This window comes from Talaromyces atroroseus (assembly GCF_001907595.1).
Source record: "Talaromyces atroroseus strain IBT 11181 chromosome Unknown scaffold_2, whole genome shotgun sequence".
NCBI classification, from domain to species: domain Eukaryota; kingdom Fungi; phylum Ascomycota; class Eurotiomycetes; order Eurotiales; family Trichocomaceae; genus Talaromyces; species Talaromyces atroroseus.
In genome coordinates this window covers 505140-528627 of record NW_017971434.1, presented here as the reverse complement: position 1 = coordinate 528627, position 23488 = coordinate 505140, and the positions used below count along the sequence as shown (strand labels likewise).

Below are 23488 nucleotides of genomic sequence, written 5' to 3'. Positions count from 1 at the left end.
AACTGCCTTGTTATGAACCATGTTCCACACCAAATAGTAAGGCCTGCCAGGCTTCCACATCTCTGATAGAGAGAGTAGAATAGACTGGCAGCAGATCAGTGGCTCCAACAAACCCGAACCACTCATGCCGTGTATTGCGTGAGTTTTACTGCCCTTCTGGTCGACATCTCTGGAATGATTAACGCTGTAAAGTATGTAAATAACCCAAACAAAACCCGCTTGGAGGGCGCGCTCCAATGCCAGAGATATACAGATAATAGGCTGTTGTGATTCTTGTTTTGCTGCTATGTATTCCAGATACGACCGAGCTGCTTGAGCAACCCGATTAAGCAGTGTAATAGAGCAGGGACAAGCATCAGACGGACTATTACTCGTGAGCCAAGCCAGGTTGCTGGAAAAGGCAGGATGTAGGTAGAGCTTCAGCAGCAACGTTGATTCTTCAAATAGGAATTTTGTCCGTGAGATCTTGTCCCACAGAGAAGAGACAGATTCGATGCTACTCTCATTACGGCTTTCAAAATCACCTTGAAATAATTGTACAATTTCCATGGATACGTCTAGCCACGTAATCGCATGATTTGAATGACTGCGAAGCGCAGTGTATTGAGCAGACGGGCGCTTGAAGTGTAGACAAAGCAAGCTAAAAGAAGATATTTAGTGTTTTTTCTCTGCAAGGGAAAAAAAAAATAAAAACACGAGGGCAACCCACGCTTCCACCTGAGACAGGAAAAATGCAAGCCGCGATGCCGATTGTTGATCATCCTCATCACTTTTGGTGATATATGGTACGATAGCCAAAAGTGTCTGGGCTGCATTCAACACATCCGAAGAGACTTTGTTTCTGGATGCACCTACTAGTTCGTGAATTATGCATAGACAAAGAATCGTCACCCGATCCAGGGCATGCTTGTCATAGACGAAAATATGACTGTTTTGTGGGATCGGAAACGCTCGATTGACTTCTTGCAAGCAGATATTCTCAAGATAAGAGTAGTCTGTGTAGAAGTCTCTGGACAAGACGCGAGCGGAGATAGAATATATAGAGAGCAAGATAATGCGCAGCCACGTGTTAGGTGCAGTTGGAGACACTAGAAGGGTATTTGTTTCCAGCAAGAACATGGATCGTTGTTGCTGTGAAAAGACAGGTGGAAATTCAGTTGATATTGCGTCAAAGAAGAAATTCAACAAGTGTCTCTGTACTGTAGGAGGCAATAGGTTGTCCAATTCAATGGGTAACGAAGGGAGAGCTAGAGGCTTTGACTTTCGGTTTTTCCATCTTCCTGAAGGCTCTGCAGAAAGGACCGCAGTCGCTGGCGGAAAGAGGGCAGGCAATCGACTGAGCTGGTCAAACAACGTTAAAGACGTCCCCAAGCCCATGTAGTCATACTCCTGTATGGATGCTTCATCTTCCTGTGCGGAGGAAACTTGCGAAGACTGCGTAGTGTCCTGCTGAAGACGAATTCGTTCCTCCAGCTCTTGCACTCGCTGCTGGAGCGAATGTATATAGCTAGCAGCTCGAGCATCATTAGTCTTGCCCAAGAGCCTAGGGCCATTCAACAGGAGCCTACCTTCGAGGAACCTTTTCACCCAGACCAAGGTCCACGGTGAGGCATTCCACGCCCGCCCTACGACAAGAACCGCATTTTGGCAGTCGTAAATCGCACTTCGTCCTCCGACTTCGGCATCGCACGCATGTCTGTGCAGGGGCAGACATATTCGAGCTGCGAGGAGCAAGGTAAAGCAGACGCAAAGCCTGGATGCAGACCAGGAAGGCGTCGATGACGATTTGTGGACTCAGCTGGATTGATCGCGCTGCCTGAGGCTGCCACGGCCTCAATATCGGACCGCGCTCCGAATCACGTGACCCTAGTGACAATACTCAGCCTCTGATTGGCTCTCAACCAACGTCGTGCAAGGTGACGATGCACTGGAGACTCACTCGCTCGCATACATCGCCCCAAAGCCATCCATGTTGGACGTGAGGGCATCCGGGCGCAATCCCCGGGCTACTCGCGCTTGTGCACGATGTCGCAAGCGCAAGATCAGGTGCGACTTGGCGTACCCTACTTGTGGAACATGTGCTGCAGTCGGCGTCGACTGTATGGGGTTTGATGCGACCAAGGGAGAAGAGCAGCCGCGGAGCCTTGTGGCTTTCCTGGAGAACAAAGTAGCCCACTTGGAGATCGAATTGGCCAAGCTACAATGTCACGCTGCGGGCGACCAGAGTGTTGAGCAAGCACTCATACCGGGAGTTCTGTCACAGTACAGGAGCCAATTGCTAGCATCGATAAGTTTGAGAAATGGCTGTGACCGTGCGTACGATGCTGGCTACAATACGGAGTCGTGGCGGTCAGTTCCATATATTTCACCGTCGCTGCTTCCCACGTTAGACCCCGTGCGCGATCCGGCGGCGGTGGATGTACCTACACTTAGAGCTCGGGCTGTAGCCCAGAGAAGGGATATAGCGTCAATTCCTCGCAATGTGGTTGACATTATGCTGAAACACTACGCCGATTTCTACTTGGCGCAGTACCCGATTGTTGATGAATCGGAACTTGTAGAGCAATGCAACAGAGTATACGACAGAACTGCGACTCAATTCGACTTGTATGTTGTGTGCATGGCTCTCTCTATCAGTGTGAGTTACGTCTCGGAACTTGTCTCTCACTTCTGCACTGGTTGTCTTAACCGACCGGCTATCAACAGGCACACACCTTGATCCGACATGATCAGGAAAGAGCAACGAAAGCCGCAGATGAGTTCTGGGAGACGGCAATTACGAGTCTCGACTCCGTCTTGGAACAGGGACCTCTGGTGCAGCTACAGGCAATCATGTTGCTTTGTCATTATGGCTTCGCTAACCCATCCGTTGTCAACTCTGGTCTGTGTTCTCGAGCAGCCATGGCGCTCTGTGTGCAACTTGGTCTACATCAGGAACCCTCCGCGGTAAACCTTCGTCGATTCATTAATCTGGAAAGCCAACGAAGGATATTTTGGACGTGCTATGTTCTAGATGCTCAGAACAACATGTTGACTGGTAAACCGTCTAGTGTTTTCAATGTCAACATCTCCGTTCGTTATCCCACCTTGAAAAACATCGAGACCGAACATGGGGTCAAAGCTGCCCTCGCAAACTATCTGTATGCCTTCAGACAGTTAGAGGCAGAGATAACGTTGGGGATGCTACACGCGGAAAACTGCGGGGATTCGCGAATCGCTGCACCGGAGTGGCTTAATGACGCTCGAGCCCGAGCAGAATCCTGGCGAGAGATGCTAGACTGTCACCAATTTGCATGTAGAATAGAGTTTCGATATCTCATGTATAACTATCAGCGAATGCGGCTGAATCGTCTCTCTCCAAGATTGCCCAACCCATCTAATGCAATGCGTCGCGAATGCATGGTTGCGGGAATATTCAATGCTTCTGAATATTGTCGCTTTTCACAGCAGGGGAGTTTCTTTTACTGGCATTTCTGCTGCTGGCATTTCTTCGAAATAGGAATTGTTCTTGTTGAGGGGACGCATACTGGTCTTGATTTGATATGGCGACATCAAGAATCCTTCCTGGATCCAACAATCGCTGTGCAGATCCTCAGGCTCATGCACGCCATCCCTATGGTCTTGAATAAAATGTTACATCGATGGCCACAGGTCAAGCAGATGATACTTGAGCTAGAAAGACTGTTCAATCCCGCGCTACGCCGTCTAGATCAATTTGTTGCCGGAGAGACCGTCAACATGGAATCGTCGAATGACGAGGCTGTTGCTCGTCAAGTATTATCTATCAGACGGTATCTTCTAGGTGGTTGTGATTTGAATGTTCGGGACGACCAAGAGAGACGTTCAGTCTCGTATCAACAAGTTGGCCAGCAGGTATCCGCACTTCATAGCCTACAGCCACCCATTGCAGAAGAATCGCCGACAGTAGAAGAAGTTCTCCATGTGCTGCAGCCCAGCAGAAACGATGGCAACGGCATGTGGCCTCATCCCTCCGCTATTGAAAACACTATCATCGACCCAAGACCAATGATTGACTCGAACCCTCAACCCGATGAGGCCGTAAGCCAGCTACTTTCACATAAGACACAGCCTTCTACCTCAGTGATTGGACTGCGGGAAGATGATTTGCATTCCGGCTATAATGCTGACGGGAATTGGCTATCACCCACTGGCACTTCGCTGTTTTGGCACGGCAATGGCCTCGAATTAGATGATATTTTTACAGCCTTCAACGAAGGAAACATATATTAAATCAATACACTACGGTATGGCTGATCAAAATATTCTATTCTCTGTATACTTCACTGCAATTTGCCGGTTATCTCTTATCTCGTCCCCTCTTGTGCGGGGAAGCTCGCAGCCAATCGCCGTCTCTCAAACCCCGTTACTATCGCAGCTAAGTTTTGGATTATTCGTTCTCTTCCACCACAGCTGCCGTTGAGATTCTGTAAGTTTTTGCTTCATATTGAGTGGCATCTGAGCTCAACTGATGCAACAAACATTTCACCACGCAGAGTGCTGCTCCCGAATATGCCTGCCGCCCGGGCCAGACCGATAAGCAATCCTCGGACTTTAACCCGATCCAACATCACTGCCTGCGTCCGCTGTCGCCAACGGAAGCAGAGATGCGATCAGAATCTTCCGGTGCGGAATCAGTCTCCATTAAAAATGGAACATTGCCACGGTTTGATGCTGATTGTTACCACAGATATGTGGCAATTGTGCAAAAGCGGGTGTTGAGTGCGTCGGCTACGATGCGGTAGCAAAGAGACATGTGCCGCGGAGGTCAGTAATAGCATCGGCTACAATGCCTGCTAGTATCAGGGTAATTGACGCTCATTATGCCGAAACACCAAAATAGTTACGTTCACAGCCTGGAAGAGCGAATAGCTTTTCTCGAACTTAAGCTGCAAAGATACGGCATTGACAGCGACTCCGATCAAAACGAGCAACATGAGAGCATCACGCATGAAGGACCCGTGCAAACTATCCCAGCCCCTGAAAGCGTGATACAACCAGTATTAGACGCAAAGTTCAAAGATCAGTCGCAATCTTTGTCAAGAATGCTCCGTTTCGAGACTCGCACTGACGAACACTTCAATAAACTACTCTTCGCGGAGCTACACAGGACCGAAGTAACTCTTGATATAGTGCAGGCGCTGGAGGGACAGAGCGAACCCACGCCATTATTACCATCGACAAAATACGTGGAGTTTCACGTGCCTCACAACCTCGATGCTGCACCGGTGTCCCTGCCAGAAAAGCGAGTCGCTGAACACTTGACTGTTGTATATTTTGAATTTGCAAACTTTAGCTCACCCGCTCTTCATGAACCAACATTTCGCACAAACCTGGAACTATCTTATACATATTTGGGACGGGAGCCTGTCGATGATCTCGGCGTTGAAAAGAATGACCGCAAAGAAAGGCTTGCGGTTGCCTACTCCTTCTTAGTGTTCGCTGTGGCGCTGCTAACGCTACAAAAGCACGATGCCACTGGTGTTCCGACCTCTCTGTGCGAGCGATACTATGCAACAGCATTGCGTTCGCTGGACGACATCGGACTTCCAGCTGACATCGAAGGGATTCAAATACTCTTACTAATTGCTCAATATTCTTCCCTTCACCCGAGCGTTTTCTCTACCTGGAAAACAATCGGAATGGCTGTTCGGTTAGCTGTTGAATTGGGTCTTCATCAGGAAGCCCCTGCTGGGAAGTTTGACCCATTAACCTTAGATACTAGGAGAAGGGTATTCTGGGTTGTATACTCCATGGATAGAACTGTTGGTTCGATATTGAATCGACCGTTTTGTCTTTCAGACGGGGCAATTACCACCCAGGTAAGAGCACTCTCATCAATCATTGTTGAGTTCAAGGCATCCAATCTAATACCGTCTTGCTTCAGTTTCCGAGCCCAGTTCAAGACGATCTGATTACGGTTGAGGGTATACACGACCAAGAAACTGGCGCAATCGGAAAGAAAGCGTTTAGCCTTCACTACTTCCGATACCGTCAACTTCAGTCCGAGATTCAAATTACTCTCCACGAACACAGACCTGCAGCATATCCTTCAATTAATTATACCATGTGGCAACAAGACATGCATAGACGATTACAAGAATGGAAGTCCTCAAGTCCCCGCCCTCATAGCAGTGCGCCCCCAAGCAACATTGCTCCTCCCGAGGTCCTCAATCTAGCCTACCATCAAGCCGTTATAACTCTCTACCGATCGTCACCTATCATACCCCAGCCGTCTGAATATGCGATGGTGCAACTTGCAGAGTCAGCTTCTGTCTTTATTAGGCTTTATCGCCAACTTCACCGAGAAAATAAACTTCGACTCTTCTGGCAGGCCGTTTACAACCTTTTCGCTGCTGGTACAGCGTTACTATATTGCTATTCACATTCGCCTCTAGTGCGGCAAAGGCTAACCCTCAGAGCGGTGGAAAAAAGCGTACACTCCTGCTCAGCTGCGCTTTGGGCCATGGTTGAAAGATTTCCTGCGGCGAAGGGCAAACGAGATGCATTTGATGTCATTTCGTCAGCTGCACTTGAAGCGGTTAGCAATGCTGCCGGTGATTCTCTTCCTCGTCATGATGGCTCTTCGAGCTCTGTATCTGCCTCTCCGCCTTCAATAAATAATGAGACGCTAGAAAGAAGACGTGTAGTGCCAGCTATACACGAAACAAGAAATACCACTCATCCTTCAAGACGGGATAATTTCATGGGGTCTCTCCCTTCCGAAACTGAAACTGGCCTACCCCCTCCGATATTGTTCGACCAGACTAATATTAGTGGCAGTCGGAGTAGTGATGATGAAATCAATGAAATGACTGTAGATCTTCCCTGGGCTCCTGCAGGAGATGACTTGTCGTTTGTTGATTTGAGTATTATCCGAGATCCCGGTAATCTGTCACTGTCTACATGGGTTTAGTGGAACTATATGCTATCTATCACTCCCTATGTCTCAAGCTAAATACTAGAGTTATATCTTTGACATACTTATGAGTAGCACATAGTTGAAGGGCTAGGTAACCTTCTTTCCTCTACGGAGCATGCTATCATTAGGGATGAGTGGTCCCGTTCTCTAGGGCAAATAGGGTTATTAGGGTTATATATCCTGCCTCCTGCCAATCACGAACCAGACAATAGATATTTGATGGTTATCTCTATGACTCCAGTCTCAGAGATAATGTATCGATAACAGAGCGCGCTAGGAAACAAGATAGGACAACGGATATCTATATGATGCTAATGACGCATGGTCTGGACTTCGAGCTATCTTAGTGTCGGACGACGCCGAAACGACCAAGAAGAACGATCGGATGGAGTCCGATTGGCTCTACATATGCATCATGCGATTGGTCGATTTGCATGACTTATTGAGGAGACGTGTACGATGTGACTAGTTGCATGGGTATTACTTCCTCAAGCATCTAGATGCTTGATATATGCTGCGTTTTGATTCTTCCATTTGCAGATATATTGGAGCCACACACCAGGCAGAAAGCCAACAAGAGTTTCAAGAGTTTCACCAGATAAACGGCATTTTCACCATGGCGCAATCAAGCAAGCCAGGGATATCCCATTCCTCCAAAATTATCATTGTCGGATCAGGAGTATTTGGTCTATCCACGTAAGATCCTTTCCAGTCCTTCCTTGCTCTTCGTTTCGAATCTCGAGACACCCTGACTAAGACGAGCGAGGACAGAGCATTATGGCTTGCCAGATCCAAGTACACCGACATAACTGTGTTCGACATGCAGCCTCTTGCTAAAAACTCATTCAATCCAGCTGCGGGCTTGGACAGTGCCTCTGCTGATATAAACAAAATAATGCGTTTAAGCTACGGCACAGAAATTGACTATCAGCGACTAGCCTATGAAGCTGGGGAGATTTGGAAATCTTGGAATAAGCAAATTGAATTAGGAACCAACAATTTGCCAGCTGGGCTCGAAAAAGAGGACAAGCTGTGGTATTCAACCGGTATGCTTAGAATGAGTGCTACGGAGGATTACGGCGAATTTGAATTGAGGACGTTGGAAAATATGCAGAAGGAGGGGTTGAGAGAAATGCAATATATGTGTGACAACCCAGAAGGTGTGACTCCATTCTCTTTCCAGGGACTGAATTGATATCTTAAAAAAAGAAAATTCCTGATCTAACGCATACGTGCAGACATTCTGAGAGCAAGGTCCCGTGGATGGGGACAAAAGCTTGATCCACTGGACAAGAAGAAGAGACTTGGTTATAATACAGCTGTGCTAGACTCGACTGCTGGCTTTGTGGCTGCCGATAAAGCATGTCACTGGGTGTGGCATTTATGCCAAAGGGCAGGCGTGCACTTTGTTCAAGATCCCACCAGAGGCAAAGTAACTCAGATAGTAGATGACGGCGACAAAGTTATCGGTATTAAAACGGCAGATGGTCTTGAGCATCACTCCGACATGGTCATTGTTGCTTGTGGAGGATGGACGCCGACATTAATCCCTGAGGTCAGAAGTCTACTTGAAACAACGGCTGGCTCAGTTGCGACCATTCATATTGACGAAGTTACTATGCCGCATTTGTGGCAAAAGTATGCACCGGAAAACATGCCCGTCCTCACTTGGGGTATGAAGGAAGGGAAAGGTGTCTATATGTTACCGAGGACCAAGGAGGGCGTTATTAAATTCGGATACAGAGCAACGAAGTGAGCTTAAGTATACCTCGTTTCGGCGCTGTCTATCTTTGAGAACACTAAATTTATCTGACAATCAAATGTATAGATGGACCAACTACGATACAGTGGGGGATGGCCAGCGAATCTCGGTTCCCAAGACAGCGCACGTTACGGACAAAAAGGAAAGCAACATCCCAAAGAAATCTCTGAACTCAATCAAGGGTAATGTATCTGTTAGCCCTAAAAAGGTACTGAATTATACTAATCTGCTGTTAAAACAGAGTTCATCAGCATAAATACACCCGATCTCCTCCCCCTCGAATTTTCCGCCACAAAGTTGTGCTGGTATACGGACAGTATCGACAACTCATTCGTGATTGATCATGTTCCCAACAAACCCGGGATGTTTGTTTGCTCTGGTGGTAGTGGACACGGATTCAAATTTCTTCCCATTTTGGGCCGAGAAATTGTCCCTATCTTAGAAGGTAGAGGGCAGGATACAGTCTACGGCAAAATGTGGCGTTGGAGAGAAGACAAGGCTCTAACACTGGGAAACAAAAGGAACGGGCTGCAAGAAGGAGAAGGGGGACCCAGAGTTCTGGCCAAGCAGGATATGGCTTCTCCTAGGGACTGGAGAGTAAATAGTGAAGCTTCTAGGCTATGAAATTTAACCTAGGTTCTACTTATTGATGCGTGCTTCCTACTAACTTATGTTGAAAACCTCAAATTTCCTTGTATCGATACTGTTAATTGCAACATCTCCAATTTCTTTAATAACATTGAGCTAATTTTGAGTAGGTAGATATCTAGTCTTGGACTACTTGGGTATGCGCTACATCTTGGAACCTAGTGTACTTATTCATGACAATCACCAGATTTATAGCGAAGCGTCGAGAGCTATAAGACAAACAATCTATTCAAATCCAAAGCCCTAGAATTGAAATACACAACACGAGAGACAACACAAAAAATGATCAACCCTCATTTTGTGTGGCAGCATACTGATGCAAACTTCCTGTTCCTCTCCAGTACTGAGGCAATTGTTGACTGACACCATTCTTGTTCTGCGCTTCATCTTCTGAAACGGCACCCCAGGCACCACCACCAGGCGTATTCACCCACAGCTGCTCACCACATTTCAACTGCACTATTCCCTTTCCACCGACATTCACCCATCGATCACTTCCATCTGGCAGCTTTAGCAACGCGAGGTTGCGTCCACTCATGCCTGGTCCACCACCAGCCATGCCATATGGTCTGTGAACTCGACGTTCAGAACTGAGAGAAAATGTCATAGCGGCTCGTGCCTCAAAAGCTCGAATAGCACCATTTCCTCCAGGGTGAAGGCCAGTACCGCCTGAGCCATGACGAATAGAGAATTGCTTAACCAGAATGGGGTATCGTTTTTCGAGGATTTCGAGATCTGACACACGGGTATTCGTCATGTTCTAGGAATTCTCATCGTCAGCATTACACATGCCCTTGGATCATGAATTCGGGTGAAAGGGAAAGGAACATACTGTGTGTACTGCTGAAACACCATTCCAGGTCGGCCCAGCTCCGCTTCCACCACATATCGTTTCTCCATACATAAAAGTGAAGCCAGCAAAGGGTTCACCGGGCTTAGCCTTTTCACCACCGTACATTTGAACGCTATTCATACAACCTTGGCTTGCAGCGCAAGTTTGGAATGCCTTGAAAACAATATCCGTTACCCGCTGGCTGGTCAAAGAGTTGCCAGTGTAAACTGCAGCGCCGCAGGAAGGCGACAGGACAGTGTTTTTGGGAATAATGATATTAATCGGGGCCAAGCATCCCTGATTTAGGGGTATCTCCTCTCTTATCATTGCGCGCAAGGCGTATATGATAGCTGAGTAGACTAGACTTGCAGGCGCATTTCGGTTTCCGTATGTTTCAGGGTGTGTGCCTGTGAAGTCAAAGTCCGCACTTCCAGTTTCTCCATCGATGCGGATCTCGAGATGAATCTCGGTTCCATCGTCGAGATACTCGATCGCCTTGAGAGGTTCCGGGCGTTCTTTGGCGACTTTTTTCAAATATGTGCGCACTGCAACTTCTGCGGTATATTGAATGGCGGCCATGTACCGTTGTACCACATGTGTGCCATATTCGACAAATAGCTCTTGGATGAGAGTTGAGCCTTTATGATTAGCAGCAATTTGAGCTTTCAGGTCAGAGAGGTTGTCACTGATACTGTTGGAGCCGACGCAGTCAGGGTATTGAGCTGGGTCATGGACTAAGATTTTCGTGATGCCTTTTTTAAGAAGTTAGAAACAGGAGACGAAGAAAAACCAGTACAGAGCTTCAAGGCTGAAGACATACCCTCCTCATCAAACCGGCCACCAGATGCTAATAGGAAGGACTTGAATAAGGCACCCTCCTGCTCAAGATAGGTAGCATTGGGGTTTCCGGAAATTCCACCTAGGCCACCGATATCGCGATGATGGCCACGAGAGGCAGTGTAGAAAATAATTTCTTTTCCTTCATCATCAAAAACGGGCGTGACGACAGTAATATCAGGTAAATGTGTTCCGCCAGCCTCTATTGATACATTAATAAAAGAAATATACAAACGCATATAACATGCATGATGAAACAAACTACTCACCGGGATGATTAGACACCAATACATCTCCAGGCTTCAGCTTACCAAAGTTCACTTCATGCAAGTACCGTACACAGTTCTGCATCGAGCCAAGATGAACAGGTACATGCGGTGCATTAGCAACAAGTCCACCATCTGGGCCAAAAATGGCACAGCTAAAGTCAAGGCGCTCTTTGATGTTCAAGCTGACACTTGTCTTTTGCAAAGTACGACCCATTTGCTCCGCGATGCTCATAAACCGATGTCCAAAGACGGATAGTTGCACGGGGTCGATAATGTCAGTTTGGACTTCTTGGGTGACTGTACTCCCAATCTCAATAATGACATGTTGGTCGAGGATCGTTGCAACAGAGTTTGGCAGAATTACAATCGTTTGTGTTTGGTCTAAGATAATAGCTGGGCCCTACGTTCAGCATTAGTAAAGTTCGTTATCGAGTCGCAGACAATAGCCAATAAGTTTCCTTACCTGGACGACAGACTTTTTGGGAAGCTCATTCAATAGATAGATTGGGGTTTTGACTCTCTTGGTCTCTTCAAAATAAACTTCCTCCCAGTCTTTGGGCTTGAAATTATCCTGTGTGATTGCTTGCTCTTTGGCCTCTTTTAGCTGACTCATAAGCTTTAATTCAGCGATATTCCTGTCATCCGTTGCTATTCCCCGGACGCGTATGTCATCTACCAGAATGGGACGACCGGGGACTGTGAAAGTAAACTCTCGCAAATGGTGAGCCAGGAATGCAGCTTCGAAATCGCCATCGTCAGGTTCCATAATCATCAATGAAGTATCTGTGCCTTGGTAGCGCATGTTAAGGTAGCGCTCATACCGCAGGTTGTGCTCTTTGAATTGTTGTTCAAGCAGTTCCTCCTTGACCTTCTCCTTGAGGTGTGATAGTCGCTCTCTAAGGAGTGGAAGAGACTCCGCTGTGAAAACACTCGAACTGGGCTCCTGTGCTTCATGTACAACTTCGGCTAGCGCCATGCCATATGCGGAGAGAATTGAAGAGTATTTGTGGATAATCACGGTGTTGATTCGTAGATTCCGCGCTATAGAGCAGGCATGTTGACCACCAGCGCCACCAAAGACTGCAAGATGGTGGTTTCGAGTGTCAAAGCCACGGCCTTCAGTCAAAGAACGGATGGGTCGACACATGCCTTCGTTGGCAACGTTAAGAAAGCTAACGATCAATTAGCATTTGATATGGAAGACAGCAGGTTGCCAATCTTACCCTATAGCAACTTCCTCGGGCGAAAAGCTATTCCCAGACTCTTTATTGACCTGCTCGGTTAGCTCAGCAAATTTGGATGCTACAATTTCCGTATCCAGAGGCTGGTCTTCGGTCGGACCAAATATCTTGGGAAAGTAACTTGGCAATAGTCTGCCTAAAAAGAGGTTTGCGTCCGTGATAGTTAATGGGCCTCCCTTACGATAGCATGCAGGACCGGGGTGAGCACCAGCACTCTCTGGTCCGACTTTGAAGAGACCATTTTTCCAAAACAGGATGGAACCACCACCCGCAGCCACAGTGTTGATATCCAGCTGTGGCGACTGGATGGTGACACCGGCAGTCGTAGTTTCAAACACATGTTCGTATCGGCCTGCATATCGCGAGACATCGGTACTTGTGCCACCCATGTCAAATCCGATGACCGGGGTGCTCTGCTCTCGATCAAAACTTGTTCTGGCGTACCCAACAACACCACCTGCAGGGCCAGACAGAATGGCACGGAGACCAGAGAAACGATCGAATGCGACAAGGCCACCATCAGACTGCATAAATTGGCATTGGAGATCTTTTGTGGAAGCCAAGCCGCCCTCGAATCCCTCACTGAAGCTACTGATATAACTTTTCACTGTGGGTGTCAAGTATGCATCTGCCGTTGCTGACATGCCTCGCGGGACCAGTTTGATCATCGGCGTCAACTGGGAGGATAGCGATATATGTGTGAAGCCAATTTCTCTTGCTATTTCTGCAATGCGAAGTTCATGGTCCGGATAGGTATAAGAGTGTGCCAAACACACAGCTATTGATCGAAAGTCCTTGTTATAGAGGTTCAGGAGGGCGTCTGTGACTTCTTTCTCATCTGTTTGATGTTAACTATCTCTGCCCAGGAAAGGCTACACCTGAATCCAAGGAACATAAATCTTACCAAGAGGTTTCAAAATACGGATTGTATCACCGCTGAGGCCCTTCACTGTTGTTCCGATATGCTTATTCTCAGCCAATTCCACGTCCACAGTAACACGCTCATCCACCTCGACAGACTCGGTGTAAAGCACGTCGGCCTTTTTGATATCTAAGTCAAAAAGATGAGGACGAGTCTGGTGCCCGATTTTCATCAGCTCGCCCAATCCCTTGGTTATCAGCAGGGCGCTCCTCTCTCCTTTACGCTCAAGGAGAGCATTGGTAGCCACCGTCGTTCCCATGCGGATAGACTCTAATTTTGGATGATCATAATTAGTTTCGAAGAGATAACTCTCCAAACAAGATATCTCACCTATTTTTGACGTGTCGAGTTTCTGCCCTCTTGGGATTGCTTCTCCTGTCGCGATCTCCAAGAGCCGTCTGATTCCTTCAGTTGGAGCATCATCGTAGTTCGTCGGGTCGACAGATAGAAGTTTGATAACAATATCCTCTCGCCCAGGAACTATACCTATACAGTCGCAGAATGTACCGCCGCGATCTAGAATATCCAATCATTAGAAAAAATGTAGAATAGCAACGTAAAAGCTGCAGAATACTCGTACCAATATAAACCTTGATCTTCTTATCTGCGTGCTCGTCTGATATGAACGGCATCTTGCCAATATCTTGCTATTCTTCTAAACAGACACCAATGGATTTGATTTAAGCTCTATCTTGATCGCAACACATGCCATCCTATGAGTCTTATATGTGAAATGCAGTCGGTAAGCTTTTGGAGGGGAAGGCATCACTACCCATGCGACGTGTCGCCATTGTCCGAAAGTGATTCTGATCAAAGTCACCCCGCATACAGCTTAATCGGAATCACATTTAGGGGGATGGCACGCAAGTACCGTACTACTGTGGGGTACGACAAAGCATTGGGCATGGCTACAATGCGAAACAAGGAATCAAAACAGGCGTTGTAGAGATTAGAAAACCGCTCAAGTGGGTAGTGGACAGTGGTGGAGACCACTGATAGATAGGACTTGTTTATTTCGGACAACACCGAAAGGCCATAGCTCGTATCCCTTAGCTACTACACTAAGCATCAAGTCTTCGGGAGTTGCTCTCTATACCACGCCTTGAAGGTCGGTCTTTGCCGATATTTTGTTTTCAATTAGAGTGTTATGTATATAAGAATTTCGGAGCATCAGCATCGGATGAGTGAATTAACGGAGTCAGACCCTGGTGTCCCAACAAACGGCGAAGAATACGATTGTGCAAGGAATATACTCTATTTCTAGGAGAGAACGAAGCTTGGAGAAGTATGGGCTCCTTGGAGAAGAATACCAAGTCCACGTTCTCCGTCGGCGCCGACATGGAAGATGCTGCCATCAACCCCGATCCGGCCTATGTTCAAGCTCTTGTCGATGTTGATGACAAGAATATCGACCTTGCTGCAAAAGTGCTGGCACATGCGCATGATGAGGCACCTATCACGCAAGAAGAGATGGACGCTGTCAGGCGAAAGATTGATTGGTACATGGTGCCAATGCTTTTTGTCTGCCTGCAGTTGTCTGGATGGGACAAGGTTGTGTAAGTCAAGTCATGTTGAAGTTCGTGTTATGCATTTTGCTGACCACAATTTACAAAACTTTGTCTATCAGCATTGGAACAGCAGCTATATACGGACTGGAGAAGGATCTCGGACTCACTGGATACCAGTACAGCTGGGTTGGTTCGATTATGTATTTTGGTAAGTCGAAAATCAAAGAAATTCATGATGATGTTTCTAATAGACCGGTCCGTGTCTATACTTGTAGCTTTTTTGATTGCAATCTTTCCAACTCTGTGGCTTCTACAGAGACTCCCTACTGGGAAGTACCTGGCTGCCAATATCTTCCTCTGGGGGGTAGTAGAAATGTGTCATGCCGCATGCACGAATCCAGCATCCATCCTCGTTTGTCGTTTTCTTCTGGGCCTTTTCCAATGCTGTGATTTACCGGCGATGATAATCATAGCCACGATGTGGTGGAAAAAAGAAGAGCAACCAGTACGCAACGCAATGATTTGTGCAGTCACTTCATCCATTGGCAACGGTCTCATCTCGTTTGCATTCGGACACTTGACGCACCCGACTCTTCCAAAATGGAAGTATATCTTCTTGGCTGTAGGTGGCTTCACCGTACTCTACGGTGCGTTGATGTTCTTCATACTCCCCAATGGACCGGCCGAGGCTTTCTTTTTGTCCGAACGAGAGAAAGTCGTCGCCATCGAGCGGCTGCGAGGCGAGAAACTAGGTATCGAGAATAAAACCTGGAAGTGGGAGCAGTCTTGGGAAGCAGTCCTTGACTGGAAGAACTGGATCTTGTGGATTTTCTTCATCGCGGTGAATATTCCAAACGGTGGTCTGATCTCGTTCTCTACTATTATCATTGATTCGCTTGGGTTTTCGTCGGAAGATTCGTCTTTGATGACCATTCCCACTGGTATGAATATTGAAATCTTGAGGAAATTGTATGATGGGCTTCTTAGTGTTAACGATTTTATACTCAGGTGTCGTTTCTACCCTTTCTGGCATCTTCTTCAGCTGGCTGGCTGGAAGGACGACCAAGTACCGATCCTTGGTCACTATGGCAAGTCTAATCATGCCATTAATCGGAACAATTCTAGTATATGGTTAGTTATCTGGGAATGCACAAAAATAAAAAAAAAAAAGGATTGCATTTAACGACGTGGACAGTCTATCCCCGTTCAAACACGGCTGCTCAATTGGTAGGCATTTATATGCTCTACGGGTACTGGGCTCCCTACGTTTGCGGCCTTGCGCTTTTCCAAGCAAATACAGCTGGTCGATCGAAAAAGACCACCGTCAACGCTATGGACTATGTGGCATATGCTGTTGGTAACATCGTTGGTATGCTTGAACTCCAAAAACCCGCAATTCTAGAATCAAGCTCCTAATAACAACTTATAGGCCCACAGACTTTTATTTCCGACCAAGCTCCGAAATATACCGGCGCAGTTATTGCCATGCTTCTGTGCTACTGCGTTTGTATTGTCTTGGCTGGTATATATGGCTTGGTGTGCAAATGGGAGAATGCACAGCGTGACAAGGCCCAAGATGCCAGCCAACTCGAGATGGCTGAGGACGAACATGTGGACGATTTCCTTGATTTGACAGACAAGCAGAATCATAGTTTCAGATATATTACCTAGAGGAATCCATCAAAGACCGGTGCCTAGGGAGCATATGGTGGGATGAATAAGCGGGCATGATTCTGTATATAGGCCCCCACTAGTATGTAATCTTTTTGAAATTTCATAAAAGACATGCCATTGTAGAATGATGCATTCAGGAAACATTTTCTAAGTAGCCAGGAACAAGCTAATTTTGTCTAAGTACGTCTTTCTTACTGAAGCTTTTTGCCTGCGAATGACGTGCACCTTGTTTAGTCACTTGATGTTGATAGGCATTCTCCGACCCAATCGGCCTACTGCCCGATTCTTTTATTGCATAAATACTTTGGGGTATTTGAACCTAACAGCAACGCACCGTTTGCACGCAACAAGACATAAAACCACAAAAAGAACGGTAATACAACATCAAAGAAGTCTATTGCATGTAAGAAAATGGATCTGACCAAAGTTCCATCTGATGTTATCATCATCGGTGCTGGCATATTCGGCCTCTCAACAGCTCTCGCCATCTCCAAACGCCACCCTCACTATCAAATTACCGTGATAGACAGACTCACTCCACCTGTTATTGACGGTACAAGTGTCGACACAACCCGGTGCATCCGAGCTGGTATGACAGTCCCCGTCAGTGATGTGATTCCGGTCGGATGGGGCCTTACTAACTGACCAGATTACCCCGACCCAATTTATGCTCGCCTGGCCTCAGAGGCACAAAAGAAAATAGAAGCTGATCCCGATCTTGCTCCATACTACTTCAAGCAAGGCATGACATTTGCTTGTGATGGGAAACCGGGTAAAATGTTTGATTTTTGGCAGCGTGGATTGGACAACGTCCGAAAACAACATGCTGCTGACTCAATTATTGAGATGAACTCTGCCGAAGAGGTCTTTCGACGCATTCATGGAGTCGCTTCTAATCCAGTGCCTGACGACCAGCTTGAGAGAGAGAGGAAGTGGATTAGGGGGTACACGAACTTAGAAGATGCCTTCATCGATGCGGAAGCATCAGTTCGGGTATACTACGAACGGTGTCTAGCACGGAAGAATATAGTTTTTGTTTGCGGCACTCCAGTCAGAAATATAATCAAAGACCCACAAAGTCAGACTGCGACCGGAGTTATGCTTGAAGATAGACGGCAGTTAAAAGCATCGCTGGTCTTGCTTGCTGCTGGTGCATGGTCAAACACGCTGGTTAATATCGAAGAACTAGCATACTCATCTGCGATCGAGGTGGCATGGATACCACTCACTCCAGACGAATGCGAAAGGTGGAAGAATATGTCTATCACAACGAATTTAAGTACAGGTTTTAATCTTTTCCCACCTTACAATAGTGAGATGAAATGTCTGCGCCGATCTCCAGGTTACTGCAACACGGTCACAATCCCTGACCCTGAAAACCCAGAGGGAGGCCACAATATCAAAGTGTCTGTTCCACGAACTGTGGTAACGAACCCTACTGACGTGATCCCGCAAGATGCGGAGAATGCGTTGCGAGACAATCTGAGGGAATTGATGCCCAGTATTGCAGGACGAAAGTTTGACCGAACAAAACTGTGTTGGTGAGTTGGCATGGTTTTTATAATTGAGGTCAGAACAGAAATATGCCTAAATTCTAACACAAGATGTAGGATCTCACAGACCCCCACCGCAGATTTCATCATTTCACCTCATCCACACACCAAGAACTTGCACATAGCAACTGGTGGCTCTGCTCACGCGTGGAAATTTCTGCCTATCATTGGAGATTTGGTGCTTGACTCAATTGAGGGAAAGCTAGATGCTGAGTTGGTCCGTAAATGGGCTTGGGGTAGACACGGCTCAGACGGTGGCAACGCTCCCAGAATGAGCGGCAATGCACAAGAATTAAGAGATGTTGTTCGCAGTCAAACAGGAGATGTTATCTTGGGAAAGATATAGAGTATAAAACCGATACTTTGATATTCCCCGTTTGGGTTAGGTCTATTCCTAGATAGGCAACTATTTGTGCGTTACCAGTGCTGTGTAGTAGGCTATAGAGAGCTTCGATGTCCACTTCCTCTTATTTTAACTCATACATCACAATTTGATTATAGTCATGTGCCTCTGTACCATAGTTGGTCACGGACGACATACATTTGTTCTTCGTGACAAACCCGCTAGTTGTAACTGTTGCCATACCGCTGCCGCAAATGATCTTCCGCCCGTATTGGCTCATAAAGTGGCTTCTCACCTGGCTTTAAACATGTGGGAATACATTTAATCATCTGATCGAGGAGCCCCTCATTGAAGAAGGCGACGCTGTATCGATATTGGTTGCTCACGGGAGAGATGACTCTGTGTAGTGTCGACGTGTAATTATTGTTCGTCCATCGCTCTAGATGAAATTAACATTATTAGCAGGGCAGCCTATCTTGAGAGAGAGCAGAATTTCACCTAGCATATCACCAATATTCACAACAAAGGCACCCTCGATAGGCTCAACAGGGTGCCAGGTCTCAGTTGGTCGATAGAAAACCTCTAGTCCACCAACTAAGATCTAGTCAGCGAAGTTCTCGCAAGCCCCCGAACAGCAAATGGGCTGGGTTACCTTTGTCTTGTAATAATAGGGTCAATGCACCAAAGTCTGTATGTGCCCCTATGCCCCTCGATTTCTTGGAGATTTCCTCCGTTGTGGGTGGATATCTATGCGCTCGACACATAGCAATCGCTACTGTAATTTAGCAAAGGAATTACAAGCTCGTTGCATTTCCTGTCTCTCAAGGGGCACATACAATCCTTACTATCAACGAACCTGTCGAAATATTGCTCATCGAGCTCTAACCCCAGAGCGATGAGCCGGAACATATTTTTGCTCAACTTTTGCATTTGGCTAAAGTATTCCATCAAGCTCTCCCTCAAATCCGGAACTTCTGATTCTGACGGCCATTGATTTGGGCCCTGTAGAAACTTTGCGTCCTCAGCAAGGCTTTCGGGGCCGATCATAAATCCCTCTTTGCTGTCCAAAAAGTCCTTTTCCAGCTGTTGTTCACCAACGGCCTCGAATCCTCGTAGAGCTGCGGAATTGTTTCTATGGAGTGCAAATTTCTTCTCCATCGGAAGGGTAAAGAAGGCGGCCAGCCGCTCAAGCATCTTAGAGGTCAATTGCGGAGAAACGCCATGGCCAGTGATCTGAAGGAAGCCGGGTGATTTGGCAGCAGACGAGATTGCAGAGGCGATGGAAGCCGTTGCAATTTTGTCTCCTGCTAAATATCCCGCGATATCAATCACGGGAATTGTGAGCGGTCTGGATGACATTGTGGGAAATCTGTTATCGCGCTGTGCTTTCATGCAATGTTGGAGTAGCAAATCAAAGTCAGCTACAGACAGGATCCCGATCACAGTGGGATACAAAAAGATATCGCTATCACTCCAATTTTAAGGACGGCCTCCCAGCCCAATCCTTGAAAGCTTGTCAACAGAATCACGTTTTCGCTTTATTGAACGTATTTTTTAGACCGTGTGCCTCTGTATGTCTCATAAACTAAATCCCAGACAGTGTCAAAGCAATGGAGCAATGATGGACGAAAGCTAGCGAAGGCTGAACGAAGACTATCTCCGGTATCTTCGAAAAACCGAAGTTTGTTTGCAACTAAACCAGGTCGGGGATGGAATACATAGAGATAGGCTGTGGTATACTTATCTACTCCAACTCTGCAGACAAACTACTTAGCTCACTAGTTAAGCCCCGCTGAGGTCGGGGATATCCGAAAACCGGCAGATATCTAAGGACGCTATCTCTACCAACACATTGGATATAGTTAGCTTTGGCCGCCAAGATAGAGCCTAGAAATATGTTGAAGGCGTTATCGTGTCACCCAGGATGGGTCTTTAACGATATATTGGACGCAAATTCCGGCTTTGCGCCAGCATGGTGCTCTTTATGAAAGGTCTGTCGCCGAGTAACATTCCGACCTGTCTACCTCACGGAAATGTATATTACCTCCACAATGCGTCGCAGAGCTCAAACACGGAGTTTTGCATTGGGATCTATCATAAGGAGCAAGACAACCCTGGAGGGCTGGAGGTTGCCCAAGCAGGAGTCTAGCTGGGCTCCTCCCGGAACATGGACAAACATCGATCTTGATGTAACTCCGCCAGAGCGTCGCACTTGGACGAGCTGGGCAATCTTAGGCTATTGGATCAGTGATGTGATTAGTGTTCAGAGCTGGGAAACAGGGAGCACAATTCTTGCAGTTGGACTGACATGGTGAGTTAACATTGAATGTCTCTTGCCCGTGCCACTTCACGCGACTTACAACCGTCGAATAACAAAAACACAAAGGCGCGAGGCAATTTTGGGTATTATTCTCGGCTCCAGCGTCATGGCTGTGCCGATGACTCTCAATGGGTACGCGGGTTCGAAGACACATGTGCCGTTCGCCGTCCTTGCGCGAAGCTCGTTTGGTTATCATTTCGCAAAATTTGCTGTTGTCGTACGCCTCATAACTTGTCTTTTCTGGCATGCCATTACCAACTATCTCGCAATAGCGCCAACAACGCAAGTCATTCGCTCAATATGGCCATCATACCGGGATGTACCGAACCATATCCCGGAATCCGTTGGAATCACGACGCAGGAGATGGTATCGTATTTTATAATTTGGACTATACAATTTCCACTCCTGACGATTCCACCACACAGAATGAAGGGGCTTTTTGTGATCAAGTGTGTGATGATAATGGCCACTATGTTGGGCATGGTGATCTGGATCTGCTCTCGAGCCGGCGGTTCAGGCAGTATTTGGAACGAGAAAGCAACTGTGTCCGGACCAACAAAGTCGTGGTTGATTATGTGGTCAATCAACAGCTGCACAGCTAGCTGGTAATGTTTTGCCTACTAGCAACACCAAAAGCAAGTGCTAATATTGTTGCTTAAAGGTCGACTGTCGGAACGAACATACCTGATTTTACTCGATATGTTAGAGCACCGACCACATCGCTCTCACAAGGTATATGGTTCCCTGTCGTTTGCAGCTGGGTCTCTATTATAGGCATCGTTGTTACATCCGCATCATACACGGTCTACGGGGATTATCTATGGGACCCAATCTCGATTATAGATACCTGGGAAGGTCCTGCTGGTAGGGCAGCTGCATTCTTTGCCGGCCTTAGCTGGTGTTTGGCACAAGTCTGCGTCAACATCTCCGCAACTGTCATCAGCGGCGCAAACGATATGGCAAGTTTATGGCCGGAATGGATCAATATCAAGCGAGGCGCTATTATCCTCACGATAATCGGAGGCTGGGCTATGGTTCCATGGAAAATTCTATACTCTGCATCGTCGCTGCTCAGCTTCATGAACTCAATGGGCATCTTCCTAGCCCCTATTATCGTACGTTTGTTTTCCATGCTATTCTCCATGCGGCCGACCTGTTATTCCTAACATTTAGCATATAGGGCATTCTAATCGCAGATTTCTTCGTTGTAAAACGTCAGGCAATCGATATCCCGGCCCTATATCAGCCTCGTGGCCGATACGCTTATTGGTACGGAATCAACTGGCGCGCAGTTGCTGGACTTGTGGCTGCTGTTGGGCCTACCCTTCCCGGGTTGATCAATGCAGTGAACTCTGATATATCGATTGGAGGTGGGGTTTATATCACCGATCTCAACTTTTATTATGGATTTTTGAGTTCGTTTGGTGTATACTCTGTTCTGAGTTTGCTGGTACCGGCGCGGGAGACGCTCGTTCCCAGGATGCTGGTGACATCCGAGGAATGTATCGAGGAGGGAGATTTTTCCCAGGCAGAGAAGGTCGACAACAAAGAGAAAATAGTATCCACTGTTAATATGCAGAATGACTAGGTAGCTAGCTATACGCATTATCCGAGTTAGTCTGCATAAGCCACCCAATCCATATTTTCTCCTATATATAAGACTTAAAAGGAGTGTCAACCTCTTGTCAGCATCCTAGAAGTAACCAATACGAATCCTGTTGATGGCATGCATTTTACGCACTCGTGATATTTCCTTTGCCAGGTACGGTTTTGATTTCCCGCTTGCTGTCATTTTTGTGCTGCTTATAGTGAAGCCTCCTCGGTATATTACAATCCAGACCGGCACTTCCTAAGCTGCCCAGGTGCTCAGTGAGCCTTTGAATTTTAACGAACTCACTGGCAACCAGTTAAAATAGGGATTTATCATGAATAGCGAGAACGGCTGCGTATGGAATCATGGTCCATGTTGGAGCCACCATGGTGTACACCGGCTCTCCCATTCTTCGTAAATTCCCCACCGCTCTTTCGCAGAGCTTAACACCGGCATTAAAGCAGTCATCACGAAAGGAGTTGAGGTCTTGCTCTTCATAGGCGGTCTTCTTGGAGACGAAATAGAAGACGTAGCATAAGGTCCACAGCCTCCCGGAGATGTAAGCATAATATAGACAAACCGCCGAGAGGTCAGTTGTAGGTGCTGTCACAATAGACGATATGGTGAGCGTGATGGCTATCTGTGCGCCCACGGCTGAAGGGCAATATTGACCAATTCTACATGCCAGCGTGGATTGGACGGCTGAGGCAGGGATAACTGTTTTTCAAGACCACTATAAAGCCCCGCTAGCTCTCGACAAAGAATTATGAACGCGCATGTAGATTTATCGGAAGAATCTGCAAGTGAATGGAGCCACAAACTCTCGATATTCTGAGTGAGCTCAGGAAATACTGTAATGCGACTATAAGCGGCGCCCTTAGCACGTTCCCAGAAGAGTATGCGTAACCAGGTACGTTCACGATTGCGAGCTAGACGCTGGCCATAGAATAGGTCGAATCCTCATTTAGAAGCTCGTCGCCAACCGAACTAGCCAAGGGGCCATGTGGTGAAGGAGATGCGATTCTAGTGCGCCTCCGAGCTCGTTGA

General features: G+C 47.0%; 7 protein-coding genes across 7 annotated transcripts; 5 read left to right on the top strand and 2 right to left on the bottom strand.

The window, feature by feature from the left end:
* Positions 1-1692: 1692 nt before the first annotated feature.
* UA08_02324 (hypothetical protein) lies at positions 1693-6934 on the top strand (the record flags this gene model as incomplete). Its single annotated transcript, XM_020264353.1, has 7 exons — positions 1693-1735; positions 1884-2638; positions 2707-4059; positions 4515-4655; positions 4709-4785; positions 4862-5840; positions 5906-6934. 7 exons carry the CDS (start codon positions 1693-1695, stop codon positions 6932-6934), a joined length of 4377 nt encoding a protein of 1458 aa, XP_020122318.1.
* Positions 6935-7760: 826 nt separating this feature from the next.
* UA08_02323 (hypothetical protein) lies at positions 7761-9326 on the top strand (the record flags this gene model as incomplete). The annotated part of the gene is made up of 4 exons (XM_020264352.1): positions 7761-8100; positions 8179-8692; positions 8769-8884; positions 8944-9326. 4 exons carry the CDS (start codon positions 7761-7763, stop codon positions 9324-9326), a joined length of 1353 nt encoding a protein of 450 aa, XP_020122317.1.
* A 310-nt stretch (positions 9327-9636) lies between these two features.
* UA08_02322 (hypothetical protein) lies at positions 9637-14083 on the bottom strand (the record flags this gene model as incomplete). The annotated part of the gene is made up of 9 exons (XM_020264351.1): positions 9637-10110; positions 10183-10934; positions 11003-11221; positions 11289-11688; positions 11752-12460; positions 12512-13367; positions 13434-13721; positions 13782-13967; positions 14032-14083. The coding sequence occupies 9 exons, from the start codon at positions 14081-14083 to the stop codon at positions 9637-9639; spliced, it is 3936 nt and encodes a 1311-aa protein (XP_020122320.1).
* Positions 14084-14738: 655 nt separating this feature from the next.
* Positions 14739-16630, top strand: UA08_02321 (hypothetical protein; the record flags this gene model as incomplete). The annotated part of the gene is made up of 6 exons (XM_020264350.1): positions 14739-15007; positions 15079-15167; positions 15211-15900; positions 15968-16090; positions 16155-16328; positions 16389-16630. 6 exons carry the CDS (start codon positions 14739-14741, stop codon positions 16628-16630), a joined length of 1587 nt encoding a protein of 528 aa, XP_020122319.1.
* A 414-nt stretch (positions 16631-17044) lies between these two features.
* UA08_02320 (hypothetical protein) lies at positions 17045-18532 on the top strand (the record flags this gene model as incomplete). The annotated part of the gene is made up of 3 exons (XM_020264349.1): positions 17045-17222; positions 17283-18174; positions 18244-18532. 3 exons carry the CDS (start codon positions 17045-17047, stop codon positions 18530-18532), a joined length of 1359 nt encoding a protein of 452 aa, XP_020121915.1.
* A 218-nt stretch (positions 18533-18750) lies between these two features.
* Positions 18751-19888, bottom strand: UA08_02319 (hypothetical protein; the record flags this gene model as incomplete). Its single annotated transcript, XM_020264347.1, has 4 exons — positions 18751-18968; positions 19028-19123; positions 19182-19301; positions 19366-19888. The coding sequence occupies 4 exons, from the start codon at positions 19886-19888 to the stop codon at positions 18751-18753; spliced, it is 957 nt and encodes a 318-aa protein (XP_020121914.1).
* Positions 19889-20580: 692 nt separating this feature from the next.
* On the top strand, positions 20581-22438 carry UA08_02318 (hypothetical protein; the record flags this gene model as incomplete). Its single annotated transcript, XM_020264346.1, has 4 exons — positions 20581-20840; positions 20916-21455; positions 21512-21965; positions 22031-22438. 4 exons carry the CDS (start codon positions 20581-20583, stop codon positions 22436-22438), a joined length of 1662 nt encoding a protein of 553 aa, XP_020121923.1.
* Positions 22439-23488: the final 1050 nt, after the last annotated feature.